Below are 20,835 nucleotides of genomic sequence, written 5' to 3'. Positions count from 1 at the left end.
AAAGTTTCTAACTAGTTTTTCTTATCTTTTTTTAAAAGGTAATTTTTCTTAAGTGAAAACAAATAAGTGTTTTTTTTTCCATTTTTTAGGTTTATTTTTTTCTTTAATGATGAATTATTGTCTATTTAGCTTGAAATTGCATCATATTAATAGTGATTTTTCCTAATGTAATTTTGATCGAATTTATTCTTAATAATATCAATGATACTAATTGAAACATTCTTCCATACATCTCCTCATCTGTTAACCATTCTAATTTCATGATATAATAAAAATATTTTTTTTAATTATTTCAAATTATTATTGTATTCACATATATTTTTTAACCAGCTATTTTACAATAAGATAATTGGTATTTCAAATTTCTCTCAATTTATGGATGAAAGTTCAAATCCTGTGATGCAAAATGGTGTTTGATCAATAGATAAAAGTTATAAAAAACTTTTATTTACACCCACCAGTTTTTTACTAATATTACTAAAAACTAACAATTTCAAACTTAATTTTTTTTTGCTAGATAGTAATGAATACATACATACATATAATATTAATATTAATGTTTTTTTTAAATGAATTATTAATATACTTATTTTAAAAAACTAATCCCCCAATCACATTATGTCCTCCCATCCAAAGTCAACTCTTTGACTTGGTCAAAAAGTCAATTTTTATCAACCCCAATTTTATCTCCCACCACCTCTCCTCACCATCCCCTTTCTCCTCCTTTCCTCCCTCTCCTCAACCCCATCCTTAACCCAAAACACCCAAAAAAACATAAAAATAAAATAATAATAATAATAATAATAATAATAATAATAATAACAAATTCAAGAAATGGAAAACCAATACCAAAATCCACGTCCAATCTCCTCCCATGCATTTGCCTAACCCTTTCATGGATGCCCATGCAGCTTTCCTCATCCTCTTCATCCTTCTCCTCCTCCTCCATTCTCCGGCCACCTTCGCTGGAGAAGAACAACAAGATGAAGCTAAAGCTCTTCTCCAATTCAAGAACTCCCTCGCCATCTCCTCCACCGTCCTCTCCTCATGGATATCCAACACAAGCCCATGCAAAACTCAACCAACTTGGTCCGGTGTCTTCTGCATCAACGGCCTCGTTGCCGTTCTCCGTCTCGACAACATGAACCTCACCGGAAAACTCAACCCCTCTCCACTTCTCAATCTCCGAGGTCTTCGTGCTATTTCTCTAATCTCAAACTCACTTTCCGGCCCTCTTCCTGATTCCTTCTCTTCATTAACTTCTCTCCGAGCTTTATACCTTCAAGGAAACCAATTCTCCGGTCCAATCCCACCGGACTTTTTCTCCAAAATGACACGCCTTAAAAAACTCTGGTTATCCAAAAACCAGTTCACCGGCGCCATCCCCGGCTCCATCTCTTATGCAAAGAACTTGATTGAACTCCGACTCGAAGGCAATAAGCTCACCGGCCAAATCCCTGACTTAAGCTCACTCAAACTCTTAAAAGGTTTAAACCTTTCAGAGAACAATCTTGAAGGTGAAATTCCTGCTAGTCTTAGTCATTTCAGCGAGAGCTCTTTCGTCGGAAACCCGGGCTTGTGTGGTCCTCAGCTCAAGAACCAGCCATGCAAACCGAATAGCTCGGCGACAACAAACTCATCGGTAGAATTCATTGATGCTAAACAACAAAGCCAACCAGAAGAAAAGAAGAGCAATGTGGGCATATTTGTGTTAATGGTTATACTTGCTTGTGCCGTTGGATTTGCATGCATGTCAATAATTGCTCGTTCACGTACTAAATCAGATAGCTTTGAAACTCTTGGCCATGAACAAATGTTTTCGTCGAAAAGATCATCATCGGCAACAATGGCAACAACGGCATTAGCAGCAGCACAGTCATTACCCATGAGGACAACGGAAAGGAGTGTAGGAGAGGGAGCGGTAGCTCAGAAAAGACAAGAGAATGGGAATGGTAATGGTAATAATAACGGAACGGGACGGGGAACGGGGAAAGGGAATGGAGGGGAGTTGGTGATGGTGAATGAAGGGAAAGGGATAATAAGGTTGGGGGACTTGATGAAGGCAGCAGCGGAGGTGTTGGGGAATGGAGGATTGGGATCAGCTTACAAGGCAGTGATGGGGAATGGGGTGGCAGTGGTGGTGAAGAGGATGAGGGACATGAATAGGGTGGGAAGAGAAGGGTTTGAGGCAGAGATGAGAAGGTTTGGAAGGATGAATCATGGTAATGTTTTGCCACCTTTGGCTTACCATTATAGGAAGGATGAAAAGCTTGTTGTCTCTGAGTTTGTTCCTAAGGGTAGCTTGCTTTATCTTCTCCATGGTTAGTACTGTTTCTTTCTTCATTTTTCTTCTTCTTCTTCTTCTTCTTCTTTTTTGACTTTATATTTAGAGAATTTTGCATTTATATTTTTGATAGGTTTTGTAGCAATTGTTGGAATTGTTTATTTTGTTGTTTTAAAGTGCTAATAGGAACAAAAAATAATTTTATTTGAAAACTTATATAAATATTAATCCTGTTTTACCTAAGACTATACTGGTTTGATTTTTTTAGAATACAGATAAACTATTGATTATGAATGGAAATAAAATATTTGATATTTTAGAATAATAGTTTTTATTTAATTTTATAATATGGATAAACTATATCACACTTACGTGTGATATTTTAATCATATATGTCTTCTCATTAACATGTCATTATAACATTTTAATACTAATTATAAACTTTGACATATCATCATTATAACATTTTAATACTAATTATAAACTTTGACTCTTATAATAGAAATAGAGAATGACAACCCTAGTTACATTGAAAATAAAGAATTAAGAAAAACTAGATCCATATTATAATCTCACAGACATAACTGATCTTGATACATATATATATATATATATACATCTTTCCTTGTATGGACACATATATATTACAAAGCTTATTCATCTACTCCAATGTAACTATCCTTATCATCTATCTAAATACCAATATAAAAAAATTCATTAACATAGCGTGAATATATCTACCATTTCTTAAAATATATCTACTTATTATAAATTTTATTAGAACTGTCTATATTTGGTTTTCCTCTATCAAAATCACATCAAATTTCAGTTCTGATAAATTATATAAATATGTGAACATTTGTTTTGTAGGAGATAGAGGACAAGACCATGCAGCATTAAACTGGCCAAGACGTCTAAACATAATACTTGGCATAGTACGTGGACTTGCTTATATCCATGCAGAGCTTGTCACCACTGACATCCCTCATGGCAACCTCAAATCAGGCAACGTTCTCATTAATTCCAATTTTGACCCTCTCATAGCTGACTATGGCTACATCACTCTCATCAACCCTTCTCAAGCCTCTACAACCATGTTTGCTTACAAATCCCCTGAAGCCATTGAACAACGCCACGTGTCACCTAAATCTGATATCTATTGCCTCGGAATCATAATTCTTGAGATCATCACTGGCAAGTTTCCTTCACACTATTTAAATCAAACAAAAGGTGGTACTAATTTGATTGAGTGTGCTACTGTTGCTATTTCTCAAAATCAAGAAATAGATTTATTAGATCCTGCTTTAACAACTACTTCAACTTCATCAATCCCAGACATGCAAAACTTTTTACGTATTGGTTTAAGTTGTACTAAACCTAACCCTGATCAAAGACCTGACATTAAAGAAACAGTTAAGAGTGTTGAAGATGCTGGGATGATTGCAATAGAGAGATTGAAAGTAAAGACTAGTACTCATAATCAACAAGAGGTTTTTCAGTTGCAAGATGTTACTAGTGAATTGATATCTATTGATACTGATGAGAAAAAGAATGCGGAGAATGTATCCTTAGCCATATTGTAATGTGGTAATTCTTTTTTTTTTTAGTTCCTAGCATTTTGGAAAGATAATTCAAAGTTATATATATATATATTGTGATGTAGTATCACAATTGATTGAAGTCAAGAAAAAGTTGAATTGTTTAGAAGAGACTTGTTTTATTCAGCTAGTCAGAACTTATATTTTTCAATTGTTATTTTTTCAGTGTAGTGTTTGAGTATTTATTTGTAATTGATTTGATTATATATTTTGTATCTTGATGATAATTATGTGTATTTAGATGTCTTCATTAAGTTGTTTTGCATTACATTAAATTATCCAAGGCATTAGTTAATTCTCATGTAATAATATTATTTTATTTATAAAATATTGGATACATCTATAGAAACAATGAAATTTATTTTTTTATAATATTAAATATAAAAAAATAATTTAATATTAAGATTTTAATATTGTAAAAAAAAATCACTTTGCTTCACCCGAATATTTTATAAAACTTTTTTTTTTCGTTTTTAAGTTTATGATTATGAGATTTTTAAAAGGCACGAGTTCTAAATAGTTTAAGGTAAAGGTATCGAAAGCTTTAAAAAGAATAAACCTCTCTCCCAAATCCCAAAGAGTGTTATTTTATCTATAATATTCACATTGGAAACCACTTGCTGTTATTTGGACCAACATGTGTTGATCTTTGGTTTTTTAGATAGTGTTATATTTGTTTATTACCCATTGATTTTATTTTTAAATTTATATAATTTTTTTATTTATAAAATTTTTTAATTAGTAAGTTGATTTGGATTTAGTTATGTGTAAACAAACCCATTTGTATCTATATCTTATTATAAATTTGAGTATATAAAAATATATTCATAAATAAATTTAAATTTCACCCATAACAAAAAGTATTCACTCTAATATCAAGAATCTCAAATTTATCTATTTGAACATATCTTCAAAATTTTGAAGAAAATGTATACAAGTAATTATATGATTTACTAACATATACAATACTCATAATAATATTTTTGGATATATATGCAATTTGAAAAAAAATGAAAAAACAAATTATGCAGACCAAACAAAGATTTTTTTTTTTCATATTTAATTAATTATTAATGGTTAAAAACTTTTGCTTTGTAATATAAATTCATATTAAAGTGAGATTTATGTAGTTTTTGGTTAGATGTAGTTAAAAATGCAGTGGATTTTCAATTATAGTATAGCTGTAAATACTAGAGTTTAAAATGCAGAAGGGTCAAATATTGGTTGATTGTAATTGAAAATGTTGAATTTCAAAATTTTATGTTTGTTTGAAAGGATTTGTAAATCTAGATTTTGAAAACATGTGTTTGGTTAAATGTATTTTAAGATATAACCACCTTTGGTAGGGTTGCCTCACTTGGGTTATCACTAAATTTTTATATAGATCAGGGACCATATTAAAATAAATATTAAAATAAGTTTAAATGTATAATTTACAAGTGCCTATCTTCAAAATAAATAAATAAATAAAATTACCATCCGTAAATCTTTTAAATATATTTTATATTTCAAACTTAATTTTATCTTTTTTGGAGAATTCTCGAGACTTACGCTTTATCTTCTCAATATTTTCAAAAATATCTTTATTTACTGATGATGTAAATCTTATCTCTTTATAATTTCTTTATATCTCAATCTATACGATTTTAAAACATACTTTTAAACATAAATGGTACGTAAGTGATAATACACCAGAAATTATAACATTTTTACACATTTTTTAATCATTCAGTCTCGCATGAAAATAAATATTAAAATAAATAATATTTTTAAACATAAATGGTACTTTAGTGATATTACTTAAGTGACCATATTAAAATAAATATTAAAATAAGTTTAAATGTATAATTTACAAGTACCTATCTTCAAAATAAATAAATAATAAATCTTTTAAATATTTTATATTTCAAACCTAATTTTATCTTTTTGGAGATTTCTCGAGGCTTACACTTTATCTTCTCAATATTTTCACAAATGATGTAAATCTTATCTCTTTATAATTTCTTTATATCTCATTCCATACGATTTTAAAATATATTTTTAAATAGGTACTTAAGTGATAGTACGCCAGAAATTATAACATTTTTACACATTTTTTAATCATTCAGTCTCACACGACTTATAAGACTTTCTATTAAATTAGAAAGTGCAGTAGTTACAAATCCAAACATAATCCATTTGTAACTACTTTGAAGTTCATTTCAGTAGATTTTGAAAAATTTTATAATTTCAATTACATGTAATTCTACATCCGGCCAAACTAACACACCCTTAGTTTTCTCCAATATCTCAAAATCTTAACCATGGTTTTTTTTTTTTATAAATTCGGATTTAAAATTTATTTATTGTTTAAGTTGTAAAATTCATTACCCTATGATATATAAATTTCTAGTTATTATTGGTTCCCAATGTATAAGAATGAATTCATGCTATTTGGTTGTCATGTCATGTTATCTATCATGGAGTGTAAATAAAATTTGCATGTTACATTATATAAATGTGATATCAAATAAAATAATATTCCATTAATTGAATAGAAAATGATATATATGTCCTTATAAACAAGTGAAATTATACATACACATACATATTGAAAAAACTTAAATTATACATTACACACTACATGATTTTTAAGACATATCTTTATAATTAAACTCCTTATTTCCTTTCTATCTTATTTCTTTTATTCCTTTTTGGTTTGTTTTAAGATTTGTTATACTTTTAATTTTCAAACATTTTCATTTATAAAAGATTTTAATTAATAGGTTGATTTAGTTTTAATTATGTGTACAAAAACCCATTTGAATGTATATATCCAGAAAAGTTAAAATTTGAGTGTGTGCATATATATATATATATATATATATATATATATATATATATATATATATATATATAAATTTGGAAGCAATGCATACAAATAATTATATGATTTACTAGCATATATACTCAAATATTATTTTTGGATATATATACACACATATATAGAATTTTCAATAAAAAAAATTGAGGTTGTCTCATTCTTAGCTTTAAGTCTTAATTAAATTTAAATACTTAAATTTTTCTTGACTTAAAACAAAAAGAAAAATTCTTACAAATATTGTCAATATAAGAATTTCCAAAGTGCCTTAGTTCTAAATTAAACCTCCAAATTGCTGAACTGACATGCACCACAATAGACCAAATATGTGGTCAAATTAAAGTGACTTAACTCCATATTTGAGAAGTTTATGAACAGCCAAGAAGAGATGGTTAACTGATTCTTCTACCTTGTGACAAAAACACACATATCACAATTGGTAACATGTTTATATCCTCCTAATGTTTGAGATTATGGATATCAATTTTATTTTTTTAAACAAATTAGTTGAAAATTTTTTATTTTACAATCCCATCACATAATCTACTTACAAAAGTACTTGAGGAAGCTACATAACTATATATATCTAACATAGGAGTAGTACGTCATTATGTTCTCACACTAGGTTCTTGGATTCACTTTGTCTACTTCTTCGAAGTATATATAAAACATATGGAATAAAAAACTATTATTTTTATTTTTTATTTAATTATTTATCAAACAATTTTTTTAAAACTAGAGCTATAAAAATAAATTTATGCCACTCTTTGTTCCGGCCCAGCCAAGGATGGGGCGGACGGAGAATCCCCGTTCGTGAATCCATCCCAGTCCCTGTGGGCAATGCTACCACCTCCCCATACACTTATAAAATTTATTTTTTTAAAAAAAATTATTTAATATCAAAACACCCATAAAAAACAAAAAAATCATTCAATATAAAAGCTCCATAAAATAACATATCAAAAACTTATAAAAAAATCTCCAAATATTAATCAATATATAGCAAATCATAAATATAAAACTTATACAAGTACAATCATACAATCTAATACAAACTAAAACATAAAAGAATAATTAGAATTTTTGTTTTTCTTTTGAGAGGTTTTGAGAAATATTTTAAGGAGTTTTTATTTTAAAAATAATATTTTAAAAATTATAATGATAAAAGTATAATTAATTAAAGTAAATTAACCAGATAGGATCACGAGTTAGAGAGCACTCCCCATCCCCAACCCATTTAAGGCCCACACGGGGAAAAGAATTAAGAAATCTCCATTCTCATTTTACCGTGAAGATGAGAATTCACAGGCCCACTACCACCCTAGGTTTTCTCCAATATCTCACAAATCTCAATATGTCCAATATCTCACAAATCTCAATATGTTTTCTTTGTTTGTAAATCATTTATTATTTCAATTACAAAATCCATTATCTTATGTAATTATAAATTTCAAGTTGTTATTTATTGGTTTCCAATGCTTAAGAATGAGTTCATGCCATTGTTTGTTTTGCCATATTATATATCATGGATTCTAAATAAAATTTGCATGGTTTAATAATAAAAGTGTGATCTACGATAAAATAATATTTAATTAATTAAATGGTAAAATGACATTTATATCTCTCAAAAAACATGAAATTATATGTATATACATACCGCCGCTGGCAAAACTTAAATTTTAAAGTATATATACTAATTATAAACTATGACTTATGTTATAGTGAATTGAGAATAATATACCTAGTTTATATTAGAAATAAAGAGTTAATATAAACTATATTTATATTAAAATCTCATCATAACTCTTAAAACATGTACTTCTTTCTTTTGGGTGGCAACTATATGGACTAATTATATACATTATATTAGGCTGCCTCTAGATTTCAAATCTATAAGCGTTTCACAGTAATGATTAGATTTACATTTAATAGTTACTATCCATTCATGGTTATAGTATCATACAATACTTAACTCTTTTTTAATAGCACCAGATTAATATAATAACTAATAATATCTATAAAATAACAACCGTTAAATAACCATTAGATGATGATCTAACGTTTGCTGTCAAACGGCCTTAGATTTTAAGAAACTAAGGCCATCAACAGGATATTATACATATACATACATATGGATCTTTACAAACAAATAACTAAGTGCATCAGTTACATTGGCGCTAATATAATAAAATACATAAAAGTAACATCTCTAGACCCAACTTAATTATTAATAAATGAATATATCTTTTTTTTTCATATAACGTGGATAAGCAAGGGTCAAGGCATTCACACTACCGGGATTGACTATTTGATTCATGCACACTCACCCAATATACGTGGAGATTGGGTTTCAAGCTCATTCTCATAGCTAAAGGCTTTTTTTTAGTACCATTACATCATTATGAATCCTGAATAATTTCACAGTGGGATCAATAAGGGTGTTTGGTTATATCTGTTGGGTCCAGCCCATTTGTTGGGTTGGCCCATGTTTAAAAAAATGAAGCTATGTTGACTTATGGAGGAGGGCTTAAAGGGAATTTCACAGGGTAAATGCTCTCATCTTTGATGAGAATGAGGGTGTGACTATTCATGGTTTTTTGAGGAAGAAAAAGAAGAATAATCTAAGGAAGAGAAGGAGGAGCTAGGGTTCTTGGAGAAGGCAAGATTGGAAGGCTTCGTCGCGGATCTCTCCTAATCCTTTGGTTTTGATCCCTCAACTCTCATTCCTTAGGGTCCTTTTTGTGAACCATCCTAGTGTATGGATGATGTATGAGTGTTGAATCTCTTTTTCTTGTGAAATTCATGTTCTTTGCATGTACTCCTCTAGTGAGCTAGAGATCTTGTTGTTATCCCATAAGTCAACATAGTGGAAAACATGTTTAAGAGGTCTAAGGAGTCCCAGTGGTTTTTCCCTCGATTTGTAGGGGTTTCCACGCTAAAAATCGTTTCTTGTGTTGATATATGTTTGTTCATCTCATTCTAACTTGAATGAGGGGTTTAATAGCTTTTTATGAGTTGTTTTGAAGCTTTGAAGCCTTGTAGAACCTTTGGGAGGAGCATTGAAGCCTCGAGGAAGACTTTGAATGCATTTTACGGCTTATACTGGGTCTGCATCACGGGCCGCACGGAATCTCCAGTGAAGCTTCACGGGGTGTATGCGGGCGCATGACCCCCGTATGTGAGCGATGTTTTTGCTACTGATGCAGTGAGCGATGCTGGGTGAGCAGATGTTTTTGCTACGGTGCCGTGCGAGCGAGAGAGACTCACGGGCAAGCTTGCGCCGCGCACAGATTTTTCCGAGTGAACTTCACGGGCAAGTGTGCGCCCGCATACCGGGCCGCATGTGAGCGATAGCGATGCTACGATGTCGATTGAATAGTATATTACTACGGATTCTCAGCGTTTTTCACTGTTTCAAAACCCGTTTAAACCCCAACAATATCTACCATTTTTTGAAATGACTTTTTAAAAAATAAATTTTTATTTAAAAATGAAAACAACCATATTACATATGCATAAATTAAAAGAACAGATGATTCATTTGGTTTGTAGGACATAGAAGACTAGACCATGCAACGCTAAACTGGTTAAAAACTCTAAACACTGTGCATTGCAAGATGTCATTAGTGAATTGATATCTATAGATACCAATGAGAAAAAGAATTTGGTTAATGCATCCTTAGCCATATTCTAATATGGTAATTCTTTTTTAGTCCCTAGCATTTTGAAAACGAATGAGAAAAAAAAAAAATTCAAAATTATCAGGTTATACATATATTAATATTGTGATGATGTAGACCATGTCATATCACAATGGGAAAAAATTGTATTGTTTTAAAGAGACTTATTGTTGTGTAGATTGAGAACCTAATCAAATGGGAAAGAGTGCAGGGTGCATGCAATACTCTCACACAGAGAAGATAATCAACAATGACTTGAACTGATACTCTTCGGTTCACTGCAATTTCATTACTTATAAATTCACTAGATAAATAACAGCATACATTATGAGATCCATAAACAAACAGCTTATAAGCTTACACACATACTCATAAAGCACAAGTGTTTATACAGAAGATTCAAATTTGAATATTTGCATATAAAAGATCAAGCTTTTACCATTAATTTGGACAAAGAGTTTTAGTCTTTGTTTTTAAGATAGTGCTACATTTGTTTATTTTTGATTGGTTTTATTTTAAAATTTTAAATAATTTTTATTTGTAAAAGATTTTAATTAGTTTGTTTATTTGGGTTTAATTATGTGTATAAAGCCACATTTCTATGTATATTTCTAAATTAAAAAAAGTTAAAATTTGAATGTGTTTGTATATATATACATTATAAATACATGTATTTTTCAACCAAAAAGAAATGTATTCACCTATCTAATTTAACATACTTAAATTTATCTATTCTAATATATATAGAATTTTCTAATAGGCAAAAAAAAAGGGAATTTTGAAATTGTTAATTTCATTTTATGACATGGATTAAACCTTAATTAAATATAAATTTTTAAAACCTTCTTTGATTCCAAGAAAAATATTTTTCACAGATATTTCAGGTATAAAAATACATATGTGACTAAAGAAGAAGTTCAAAAAATTGTTTATGGTTTTTTACTAACCTTGGAACATTTAAAAAAAAAATAAAATTAGAGAACAAATAACCCCCCACCACCTTGGCGTTGAACAAGAAAAATTTAACAAAACCACTAGATGTGGTAACCATCCAGAAGAATTAATAAAAAGAACAAAGAACAAAAGTAAACAACAAAAGCTACGAACCAACAAGTATCTTCCACATTCCCCATTTTGGAAAAAGCTCTAGCCCGAGTTTTATTACTGTGTCTCCTCCGACGTTGGAGGCCCGCTAGACTCAATTAGCACAAGAACCTAAGAACTCCAGGCTATGAAGTATGGTCGCCATGGGTTCTTCAATTCTATCTTCACTTTGAGACCTTCTTCGAAAGATGAGAACTAAGACAATAGCATGCAATTAATTTTCAAAATAAGGCAATATACAGGCATGACATTAATATTAAAGATGTGATCATTTTTAATAAATCAAATATTCTAAGCTTTAACGACTAAAACTTCTAGTTCGTGGAAGACACTCCAAAGGTTTTTCATAGATAGCGGTAGGTGTATAAAATAATTTAATCAAGCAGTTCTGATTACTTTCTCTGCACTAGATTTTAAATTATAGTTGCTTTATATCATTTTTAAAAATTATGTAAAGCATATTGAATAAAAAACCATTATTTTTTTGTTTTTTTATTTAATCATCCATTAAACAATTCTTCAAGAACTTTTGATTTGTAAAACAACTTCATTTGAAAATAATCTTCAGTTTTCTCCAATATCTCAAAAATCTCAAATTCTCAACTATGTTTATATATATATATATGTATATTTCTAGTTAATTATTATTTAAATTAAAAAATCCATTCCCGTTGTTATTTATTGATTTCTAATGCATGAGAATGAATTCAGACCTTTATAAAAAAAAAAAAAAAAATCAGACCATTTGGTTGTCATGTCATACATATATCATGCATTCTAAATAAAATTTGCATGTTACAATGAAAATGTGATCTCAAATAAACTAATGTTTAATTAATTAAATGGTAACATGACATGTATATCCCTCTAAAAACATGAAATTATTATATGTATATTCTACACTCCCTGGTTCTTCAAAAAATATGTATGTAATTAAAGTTGGTGCAAAATAATCCAATGTATGTATAAAAAAAAATTATTCTGATCAATTTATACAAAATGACAAATTGGTAAAATATACATCACAACTCTCATCATCCCTCCTTATTTCTCTTTCTAACAATAAATAAATAAAAATAAAAATAGATTACCCCCTCCACACTCCTCAAGTGAACCAAACATAGAATTTTTTTTTTAAACCCTTTATTCTCCTCTCCTCATTACTCCTCCTCACCCCTCTCTCTTTGAACCAAACAACCGTCTCTGATTTTTCTATATATTTAAGTCATTTTCATTTATAACAGATTTTACTTGTGTGTTGAAACACATTTATATGTATATAAAAAAAAGAAGTTAAAATGGATCTATTCCCTAATATCTTCAAAATTTGGAAGTAAATGTACTTAAGTAATTATATGCTCTACTACCATATATACTCAAATATTATTTTTTTAATATATATAGATAGATAGATATGGAATTTTCAGAAAAAAATTGAAATTCTTAAACTCATTCTTAGCCTTAAATTAATTCTTAATTAAATATATATTTTTAAACTTTCCTTGATTTCAAAGATTATATATATATATATAATATTATTCAAACCTGTTTAAGTGATCCAAGCTTTTATTATCTAAACTAATCATAAACAGTATATATCATGAATTTTAGTTTAAGAATTATTATTATAGAACAGTTTCATATAATATTAATTGGTTACATTATAAATAATTACAAAAATAAATTAAAAAAAATACAACAATTCATTGTTTACTGGATTCTAATTATTATCTTATTTTCTCATTACAAAATTTAATATCTAATGTTAAAGAAAAAGAAGTCTTTAAGTCCTTAAGTCCTCATTAAAAGAAAAAGAAGTCTTTAAGTCCTTAAGTCCTTATTAAAGGAGAAACCAAATAAAAAAAAGTTATGTTTGTGATAAAGATGTTTGGTGGAAAGCTTGAGCTTATTTATGATATGAGTTAATGAACAAAATCGAATAAATTATTCAGCATTGAAGTTATTTGCGTGTTTTATTCCACACCATTTGTTTATTTTATTCTTTTATTTTCTTTAACTTTTTGGTGACAAAGTCGACAATGACAAAATCGAAGACAGACGAAGTGCAGAGATGCACGCGATTACGGTGGCTTGAATAGGGATGGCAACGGGTCGGGTCGGGTCGGGTGCGGGTATTACCATACCCATGCCACCCGACACGCCCACTAATATACTCGAACCCGACGGGTTTTAAAAACCCAAACCCACGCACGCCGACGGGATGATCAGGGTACCTGCAGAGTATACCCGCCCGCCCCAATATTAAAAAAACATTAATAAAAAATATATTATTTTTATAAAAAAAGTAACTTAGGGGCCGTTTGGTTCGTGGTAATGACGTATTACTCACGTAACGAGATTACCAGTAGTAATATGAGTGGGAATGTTATATTGTTGGGAATATTGGGGTAATTTAATATAACCATGTTTGGTTGCGAACTCTTATTAATGGGAATAATTTATTCACGTGTTTGGTTGTTATGGTAATCTATTTGTTAAAATATTAAAACTTATAAGATTACCATGGTAATCCAAGATAGACACCAAATTTGGTGGTAATAGGATTACCACTTCCTTGGTAATATTTATAAGTTGGTAATGTGATATTACCATCTAGATTACCACTTATGCAATGCCAAACGTGGTAATATTTTCAGATTACCACGTAACACGTGGTAATCTTTCTACATTACTGCGAACCAAACGGCCCCTAAAAGTAATTATAATTTTTTATAAAATAAAATTATTATAAAATTACAAGACCAAACAAAGACCTAAATTGTTAAGTTGTAGAACATATTAGTATATATATATATATATATATATGTATATATATATATATATATATATATATATATATATATATATATATATTATATAAATATTTTAGTAATTTTAATTTTGGATCAGGGTATGGGTTCGGTGCACGGGTCGGGTATTAGAATTCTCATACCCGCACTCGCACCCGCTTTCATCTAAGTCGGGTTTACTCGAACCCAGGCCGAAACCCCGGTCAAATCGGGTTTTACCCGTCAAACTCGGGTCGGGTTGGGTCGGGTATGGGTATTATTGCCATCCCTAGGCTTGAATGACCTCCTGTGAATAATCCCCCCGCTATGCAACCCTGGAGGGGAGAATGAGAGGTAATCCCTCACAGTAACTCCCAGGGGGACCTTAAATATAAATTAGTACTCGAGAGGTTTGAACTCGAGATCTCTCAATTCTGATCATGAGTAGTCTTATTGGGCCAAATTTTGGCCAGGGTTCATTTTCTTTAACTTTTTAGTTATTATTATTTAGAAAAATAAATTATAAATAAGATAGTTTCAAAACATTCTAGACAAACTATTTAACATTTAAATTTTTCAGACAAATCACTTATTTTGTTATTTTATTCCATCTTACAACATGTACTCTCCATTTAATATTTATAATTTTTATTTAATATTATATGTTTACATATAATCACGTAAGTTTTTAATTTAATATATTTTTTTTTGTTTAATATTATAAATTTCTGTTAATAATCTAATATTTTTGTTTAAAATTATATATTTTTTTTTAAAAATTAAAAAAATAATTCTGTCAACATCATCTAATCTTATGTTGATATAAGTCACTTTTATGTCAAGGGAAAAAAAAATTAGACCATCTCAAAATTAATCATTACTTTTGAAATCTTAGACATGAAAAGGATGTCCTATATAAGTTTTTAGTTAATAACTTTTTTTGAGACAAAAGTACTGTGACAATAAGTTCATGTAGTTGTCGGTCTGACAAATTCATTAAATTCTTTCTTTAAAGCTGAGGATTACATGAGTATCATTCATTACTCTGATGTGTCACTCATGACATCACTACATGGTCTTTCTCTTTGTCATGTATAATTTTAAATATATATATATAATGTAAATAAATAAAAAAAAGGAAAAAAACATTAAATAAAGCATAAAAAATTATAAAAAATATGACAATTTTTTTTTTATTTATCACAAAAATAGTGTAGTGGCTGCCCAACATTTTACAATAAAATAATATAATATATATCTACTGTAGTGACCATTATATTTCAATATAAAATAATAAAAAAATATACTGTAATAACTAATTTATTATAAAAGTGTGCTGATACTGTAAGTCTGTAACAAAACCATTAGATCTAATTAATCTTTAACTCTTCGATTCATATCTTGAATGTTTATGAATATCTTTTTTTATATGTCATAAAAATATATAGAAAAGAGATGGAGAAGAGGTAAATTATAATTAAGAGTGTTTGATATATATATATATATATTATTTATTGTCTATATTTTTTTTTTCTATTTATCATATATTTATTAAAATCTATATATACATATTTATATTGTGGATGAATTACTAATTACATATATAATATTTTAGAGTAAATTATATAATTGATCACTAAACTATCTATGAGTTTTTATATGGGTGTTAATGACTATCTGACGTAGCACGCCATGTCATGACGAGCTTTGCCACATCATTTTAACTCCAATGCCAGCGATTAAAAAAAGTTTATCCTTTTTCTTCTAATTTATTGACCAAAATAATAACTCATGGGATAGTTTATCGACTAATATATAATTTATCCCTAAATATTTTTTTACTTTCTTATAATAAATAAATAAATATATATAATATTTTATTCTCGTTAATTTTTTTTGATAAATTGAACGCTTTTGTATTTTTTATTTTTATCAGATTGTCTTTGAGATGTTTCGAACTCGAGATCTTTCAAACACAAACAAGATAATAAAATTACTGAGCATCTTTCGATCTTTATCAAGATAATAAAGCATTTGATTTCTTTTTCTCGCATGTATCACTTTGTCCCAATCATCCTCATATCATCATTTTGAATAATAATAATAATAATCATATACAAACAACCATCCAACCCGTTTTACAATCTTATCACATTCACATTCACTCAAATAAGTTTATAAAAAAAATATTTAAAATATCCTAAAAATTAACCTTTTTATTTTTTATTTAGGTAAAATCACAGGGCTTTTTTTTAAAATATGATATTAAATTTTCTATTTTTTTTTATTTGGACTAATAAAGATGGTTTATCTGCCATTATTTCTTTAGTTATCCATATTATTTTAAGAAAATCCGAAAGTTGCATGCTATTATTGACTTCATTCTAGTCTTTTATATTTCAAGTCCACGTCAACATGAATTTTTTTATTTTATTTTTATCTTATTTAATTTTATTTAAATAATTTTATTTTTATTTATTTATTTATTTTATTTTATTTTTATTTTTTTAGCTTGGTCACTAAGAAACCACCTTTGAGAATCACACTATAAAAGGAAAACCTGAGAGCCAAAAACAGAAGCATCACTGAAACCCTTTTTCTTTCTTTGTTCTTCTTCTTCTTCTTCTTATTCTCCGGCGATTTACAGCTATCAACGACGATGGCGGGTGTTGAAACGGCGGTAAACGGGGTCGGAAGCCATGATCTCGTCTCAATCCTCTCCGGCGAGTCCAGAGACTTCCTCGTCCGCCACAGCGGCGATCAGGTTCCGATCTTTTTTTTTTTTTAAAGTACTTTTGGAAATCTTCTTCTCACTTTCTTTGATTTAATTGAAAAAGAGAACAGAAATTATGTTGATAAATTTTCGAATTCTGGTTTTGTTGTGGTGTATTAGGTTTTTCCAAGTAGAAACGAACATCATCTGATTGGAAATTTCAATTATTTTCAGGAGATTTTTATTTTAGGGTTTTGGTTTTGTAGGAAAGATTTAATTTTAATTTTTTTTACCCTAATTGGATCTTTGATATTGGACTGGTGGATTGAAACTATGAGTTAATCCTCAAAATTAATTGCAGGTTAAGACTTGTGATCTTAAATGGAAAGGTTGTGGCTTTATACTTCTCTGCTTCATGGTGTGGACCTTGTAGGAGGTTTACTCCAAAGCTAATTGAGGTTTATGGTGAGCTCTCTTCACAGGGAAAGGGGTTTGAGGTTGTGTTTGTTTCAGGGGATGAGGATGAGGCAGCATTCAATGAATACTTTGCTAAAATGCCATGGCTTGCTATTCCATTCTCTGATGAGAAGACAAGGGATAGCTTGAATGAGTTGTTCAAGGTGAGGGGGATACCACATTTGGTTATCCTTAGTGAGAGTGGAGTTGTGCTTACTGAGGAGGGGGTGGAGGCTGTGAGAGAATACGGCGCCGAGGCTTACCCTTTCTCTCAGGAGAAGATCAAACAATTCCAGGAGGGAGAGATTGCAGCTAAGCAAGCGCAAACTCTTTGCAGTGTGCTTGTTTCTAACTCTCGTGATTTCTTGGTTTCGAAAGATGGAACTAAGGTAAACTCTTATATAATCATTATATATGTGTGTGTGTATTGTTTGTGTGATGATCTTAGTTTTGAATGATGAAACTAAGGTAAATTCTTAGCCATCATGTGTGTGTGTGTGTAACTTGATAAAACCTTAGCTTCAAATGATGGAACTAAGGTAAGTTATTTGACTGATCATTTATGAGTTTGTGCGTGTGTGTAGCTTCACATGATCTTAGTTTCGAATGATAGAATTAAGGTGAATTCTTAGACCGATCATTTATATATGTTTGTGTGTGTGTGTAATTGAGATGGATATGTGTATAGGTACCTGTGTCAGAGCTTGAAGGGAAAGTCGTAGGTCTCTACTTCTCGGTGAGCTCTTTCCCTGGTAGCCGTGAGTTCACGCCGTCGCTAGTGAAGGCATATGAAAAGCTGAAGGAAAATGGTGAGAATTTTGAGGTTGTGCTTGTGTCGTTGGATGATGAGGAGTCAACTTTCAATGCAAGCTTTGCAAGCATGCCTTGGCTTGCTATCCCCTTCAAGGACAAGGCCTTGGAAAAGTTACCCCGCTACTTTGAGCTCGAGACATTGCCAACACTTGTTATTCTTGGTCCTGATGGGAAGACTCTGAATTCAAATGTTGCTGAGCTTGTTGAAGAACATGGTCATGAAGCTTACCCATTTACTCCTGAGAAAATTCAGGAGCTTGCTGATGTGGCAAGGGTGAGAATGGAATCTCAGACATTAGAGTCCCTTCTTGTTTCTGGGGAGCTTAATTATGTCATTGGAAAAGATGGTGCAAAGGTATGCTCATCTGAATATGGTCTGAAATCAAGAACTGTTATTCTTCCATCTTCATTTAGTGAACCAGCAAGATTGATTTCTTTGCATTTTGCTCGACAAGTTGATACTCATACATAGCTTAACTGTTTGCCTTTGATTCATTTACAAAGTCATTTGTGGATATTCTTGAGAGATTTTGTATTTATCTCCTTGATGTCTGGTTTTTCTAATTGCAGATTCCAGTTTCCCAACTAGTTGGGAAGAACATCCTTCTCTACTTCTCTGCGCATTGGTGTCCTCCGTGCCGTGCATTCTTGCCCCAACTCATCACAACTTACAACAAGATCAAGGAGAAAGACAGCGCCTTCGAGTTAGTTTTCCTCTCAAGTGATAAAGATCAAAGCTCTTTCGATGACTACTTTGCTGAGATGCCATGGCTTGCACTTCCCTTTGGGGATGAAAGAAAGAAGTCCTTGAGCCGCAAATTCAAGATTCGGGGAATTCCGTCTCTTGTGGCCATTGGTTCATCAGGAAATACAGTGACCACTGAAGCAAGAGGTCTCATTATGGTTCATGGTGCTGATGCATACCCATTCACCGACGAGAGAATTAAGGAGTTGGAAGCTGAAATAGAGGAGATGGCAAAATCATGGCCGAAGACTCTGAAGCATCATCTACATGAAGAGCACGAACTCGTATTGACTCGCCGTAGGCGATACAATTGTGATGAATGCCAGGATGGAGGACAAGGGTGGTCCTTTTACTGTGAAGAATGCGACTTCGATTTGCACCCCAAGTGTGCATTAGCCAAAGAAAAAGGTGTTGCTAATGAGGAAGGCGAAGAAAAAACCGGCAAGGAAGGCTATGTTTGTGATGGAGAAGTTTGCTACAAAGCTTGAGGCTATTTAATTTGCAGCGACTAGTCCTTGTGCTAAAAATAAGAGAGTGTCATCTTGTGTTATGTCAGTGTGTTTTCCATGTTAAGTATTCTGAATATATTGTGAACTTTGAATCCTTGATCTATAATGAGTGATTTTGGTGTGGTGGTTCTATGTATTTTGATGGACCGTCTTTTCTTTCTTTACTTGTGTTTTTATTATTATTTACAAGGATGAATAAATGTTGAGGCTGATGGTCTTGCATGCATTCACGTAAAGTTGTCCTTCGCAGTAAAAAGGAAAAGTAAAATATTTGCATAAGGCAAATATGTCCTTAAGAAAATCAAGTTTTCAATGAGTTTATGTTGTTGAGTCCAGTCCATTCATTTGGTGGAGTAGACGAAATAAATGGCCCATGTTTAAAAAGAAAGGAAAAAAAACTATGTCAACTTATGAAAAGACAAAAGTGTAATATAAGGTGAGGTTTGGATGATTGATTACCCATTCGGGATAGGACATACTAGAGAAAAAAAGAAAAAGGGAGAACCAAGAAGGAAGAAAGAGTGTTGAACCAGGACAAGAGATTATTTGGCATTAAAATTTAGTGTCGGAGTTTATCCCAATATTTTTAAAATTGGACCAGATAATGAACCGGGTCTTATATTTGGTTATAGGTCAATCGGTATGATCCGTCGGACCAGATGATGTCATAAATAAATAATTATCTTAAATATTAAATATATATTTATTATATATATACATATAATAACAAACTTTATCATATTTTTAATCATAATTATCTTAAATATTTATTTTAATATCATTATGATTTTATCAAAATTATTGAAAATTTAAATAATTAATCTAGATAAAGCAACAAATACAACTCCCTAAACCTTTTATTTCTTAATCTATTAATCATAAATGCAATGATGATAACTACATAAATTAAACCACTAATTAAATTACTAATTATGTGAGGATGAGACAAGGCATGAATAAAAAAATTATAAACAAAACTAGAACTAAGTATGGTTAATTTAATTCTCATATTTAAGTCCTAAATGATATATACCTCTTAAACAATTTACAAGTTTTTGTTTATTTTCTCATACCTCCAAACTCCAAAGTTCCAAGAATCCAAACAATATTTTCGACAAATCAAGACTCAAAGAGCATCATAAAATTAAGAAAAATAAAAGAGCCAATTCATGCCCCAAGTCCTTTCTTACAAAAAAAAAAAAAAACAAAAAAAAAAACAAAAATTGAAAACCGGGTTCCATCCGGTTTTGGTCCGACCGGCCGGTTTACCGGTTTGGCCGGGTT

General features: G+C 30.3%; 2 protein-coding genes across 2 annotated transcripts; both read left to right on the top strand.

The window, feature by feature from the left end:
• The first annotated feature begins 895 nt into the window (after positions 1-895).
• On the top strand, positions 896-3,867 carry LOC120256901 (pollen receptor-like kinase 3). The gene is made up of 2 exons (XM_039264570.1): positions 896-2,321; positions 3,155-3,867. The coding sequence occupies exons 1-2, from the start codon at positions 896-898 to the stop codon at positions 3,865-3,867; spliced, it is 2,139 nt and encodes a 712-aa protein (XP_039120504.1).
• Positions 3,868-16,887: 13,020 nt separating this feature from the next.
• On the top strand, positions 16,888-19,715 carry LOC120256903 (probable nucleoredoxin 1). The gene is made up of 4 exons (XM_039264572.1): positions 16,888-17,079; positions 17,390-17,873; positions 18,173-18,652; positions 18,868-19,715. Exons 1-4 carry the CDS (start codon positions 17,015-17,017, stop codon positions 19,528-19,530), a joined length of 1,692 nt encoding a protein of 563 aa, XP_039120506.1. The 5' UTR covers positions 16,888-17,014; the 3' UTR covers positions 19,531-19,715.
• Positions 19,716-20,835: the final 1,120 nt, after the last annotated feature.

The sequence above is a fragment of the Dioscorea cayenensis genome, unplaced genomic scaffold, assembly GCF_009730915.1.
Source record: "Dioscorea cayenensis subsp. rotundata cultivar TDr96_F1 unplaced genomic scaffold, TDr96_F1_v2_PseudoChromosome.rev07_lg8_w22 25.fasta BLBR01001714.1, whole genome shotgun sequence".
NCBI lineage: Eukaryota > Viridiplantae > Streptophyta > Magnoliopsida > Dioscoreales > Dioscoreaceae > Dioscorea > Dioscorea cayenensis.
Note: the sequence above shows the minus strand (reverse complement) of the source record. Positions and strands in the feature narration are given on the sequence as shown.

What these genes read in the sequence shown, in the direction of transcription:
- LOC120256901 (XM_039264570.1), top strand. Translation starts at nt 896, where the DNA reads ATGGATGCCCATGCAGCTTTCCTCATCCTCTTCATCCTTCTCCTCCTC. An exon ending in CTTGCTTTATCTTCTCCATG is followed by an intron (nt 2,322 to 3,154) that starts GTTAGTACTGTT and finishes TTTGTTTTGTAG; the next exon opens with GAGATAGAGGACAAGACCAT.
- LOC120256903 (XM_039264572.1), top strand. Translation starts at nt 17,015, where the DNA reads ATGATCTCGTCTCAATCCTCTCCGGCGAGTCCAGAGACTTCCTCGTCC. An exon ending in TCCGCCACAGCGGCGATCAG is followed by an intron (nt 17,080 to 17,389) that starts GTTCCGATCTTT and finishes AATTAATTGCAG; the next exon opens with GTTAAGACTTGTGATCTTAA. An exon ending in TTGGAAAAGATGGTGCAAAG is followed by an intron (nt 18,653 to 18,867) that starts GTATGCTCATCT and finishes TTCTAATTGCAG; the next exon opens with ATTCCAGTTTCCCAACTAGT.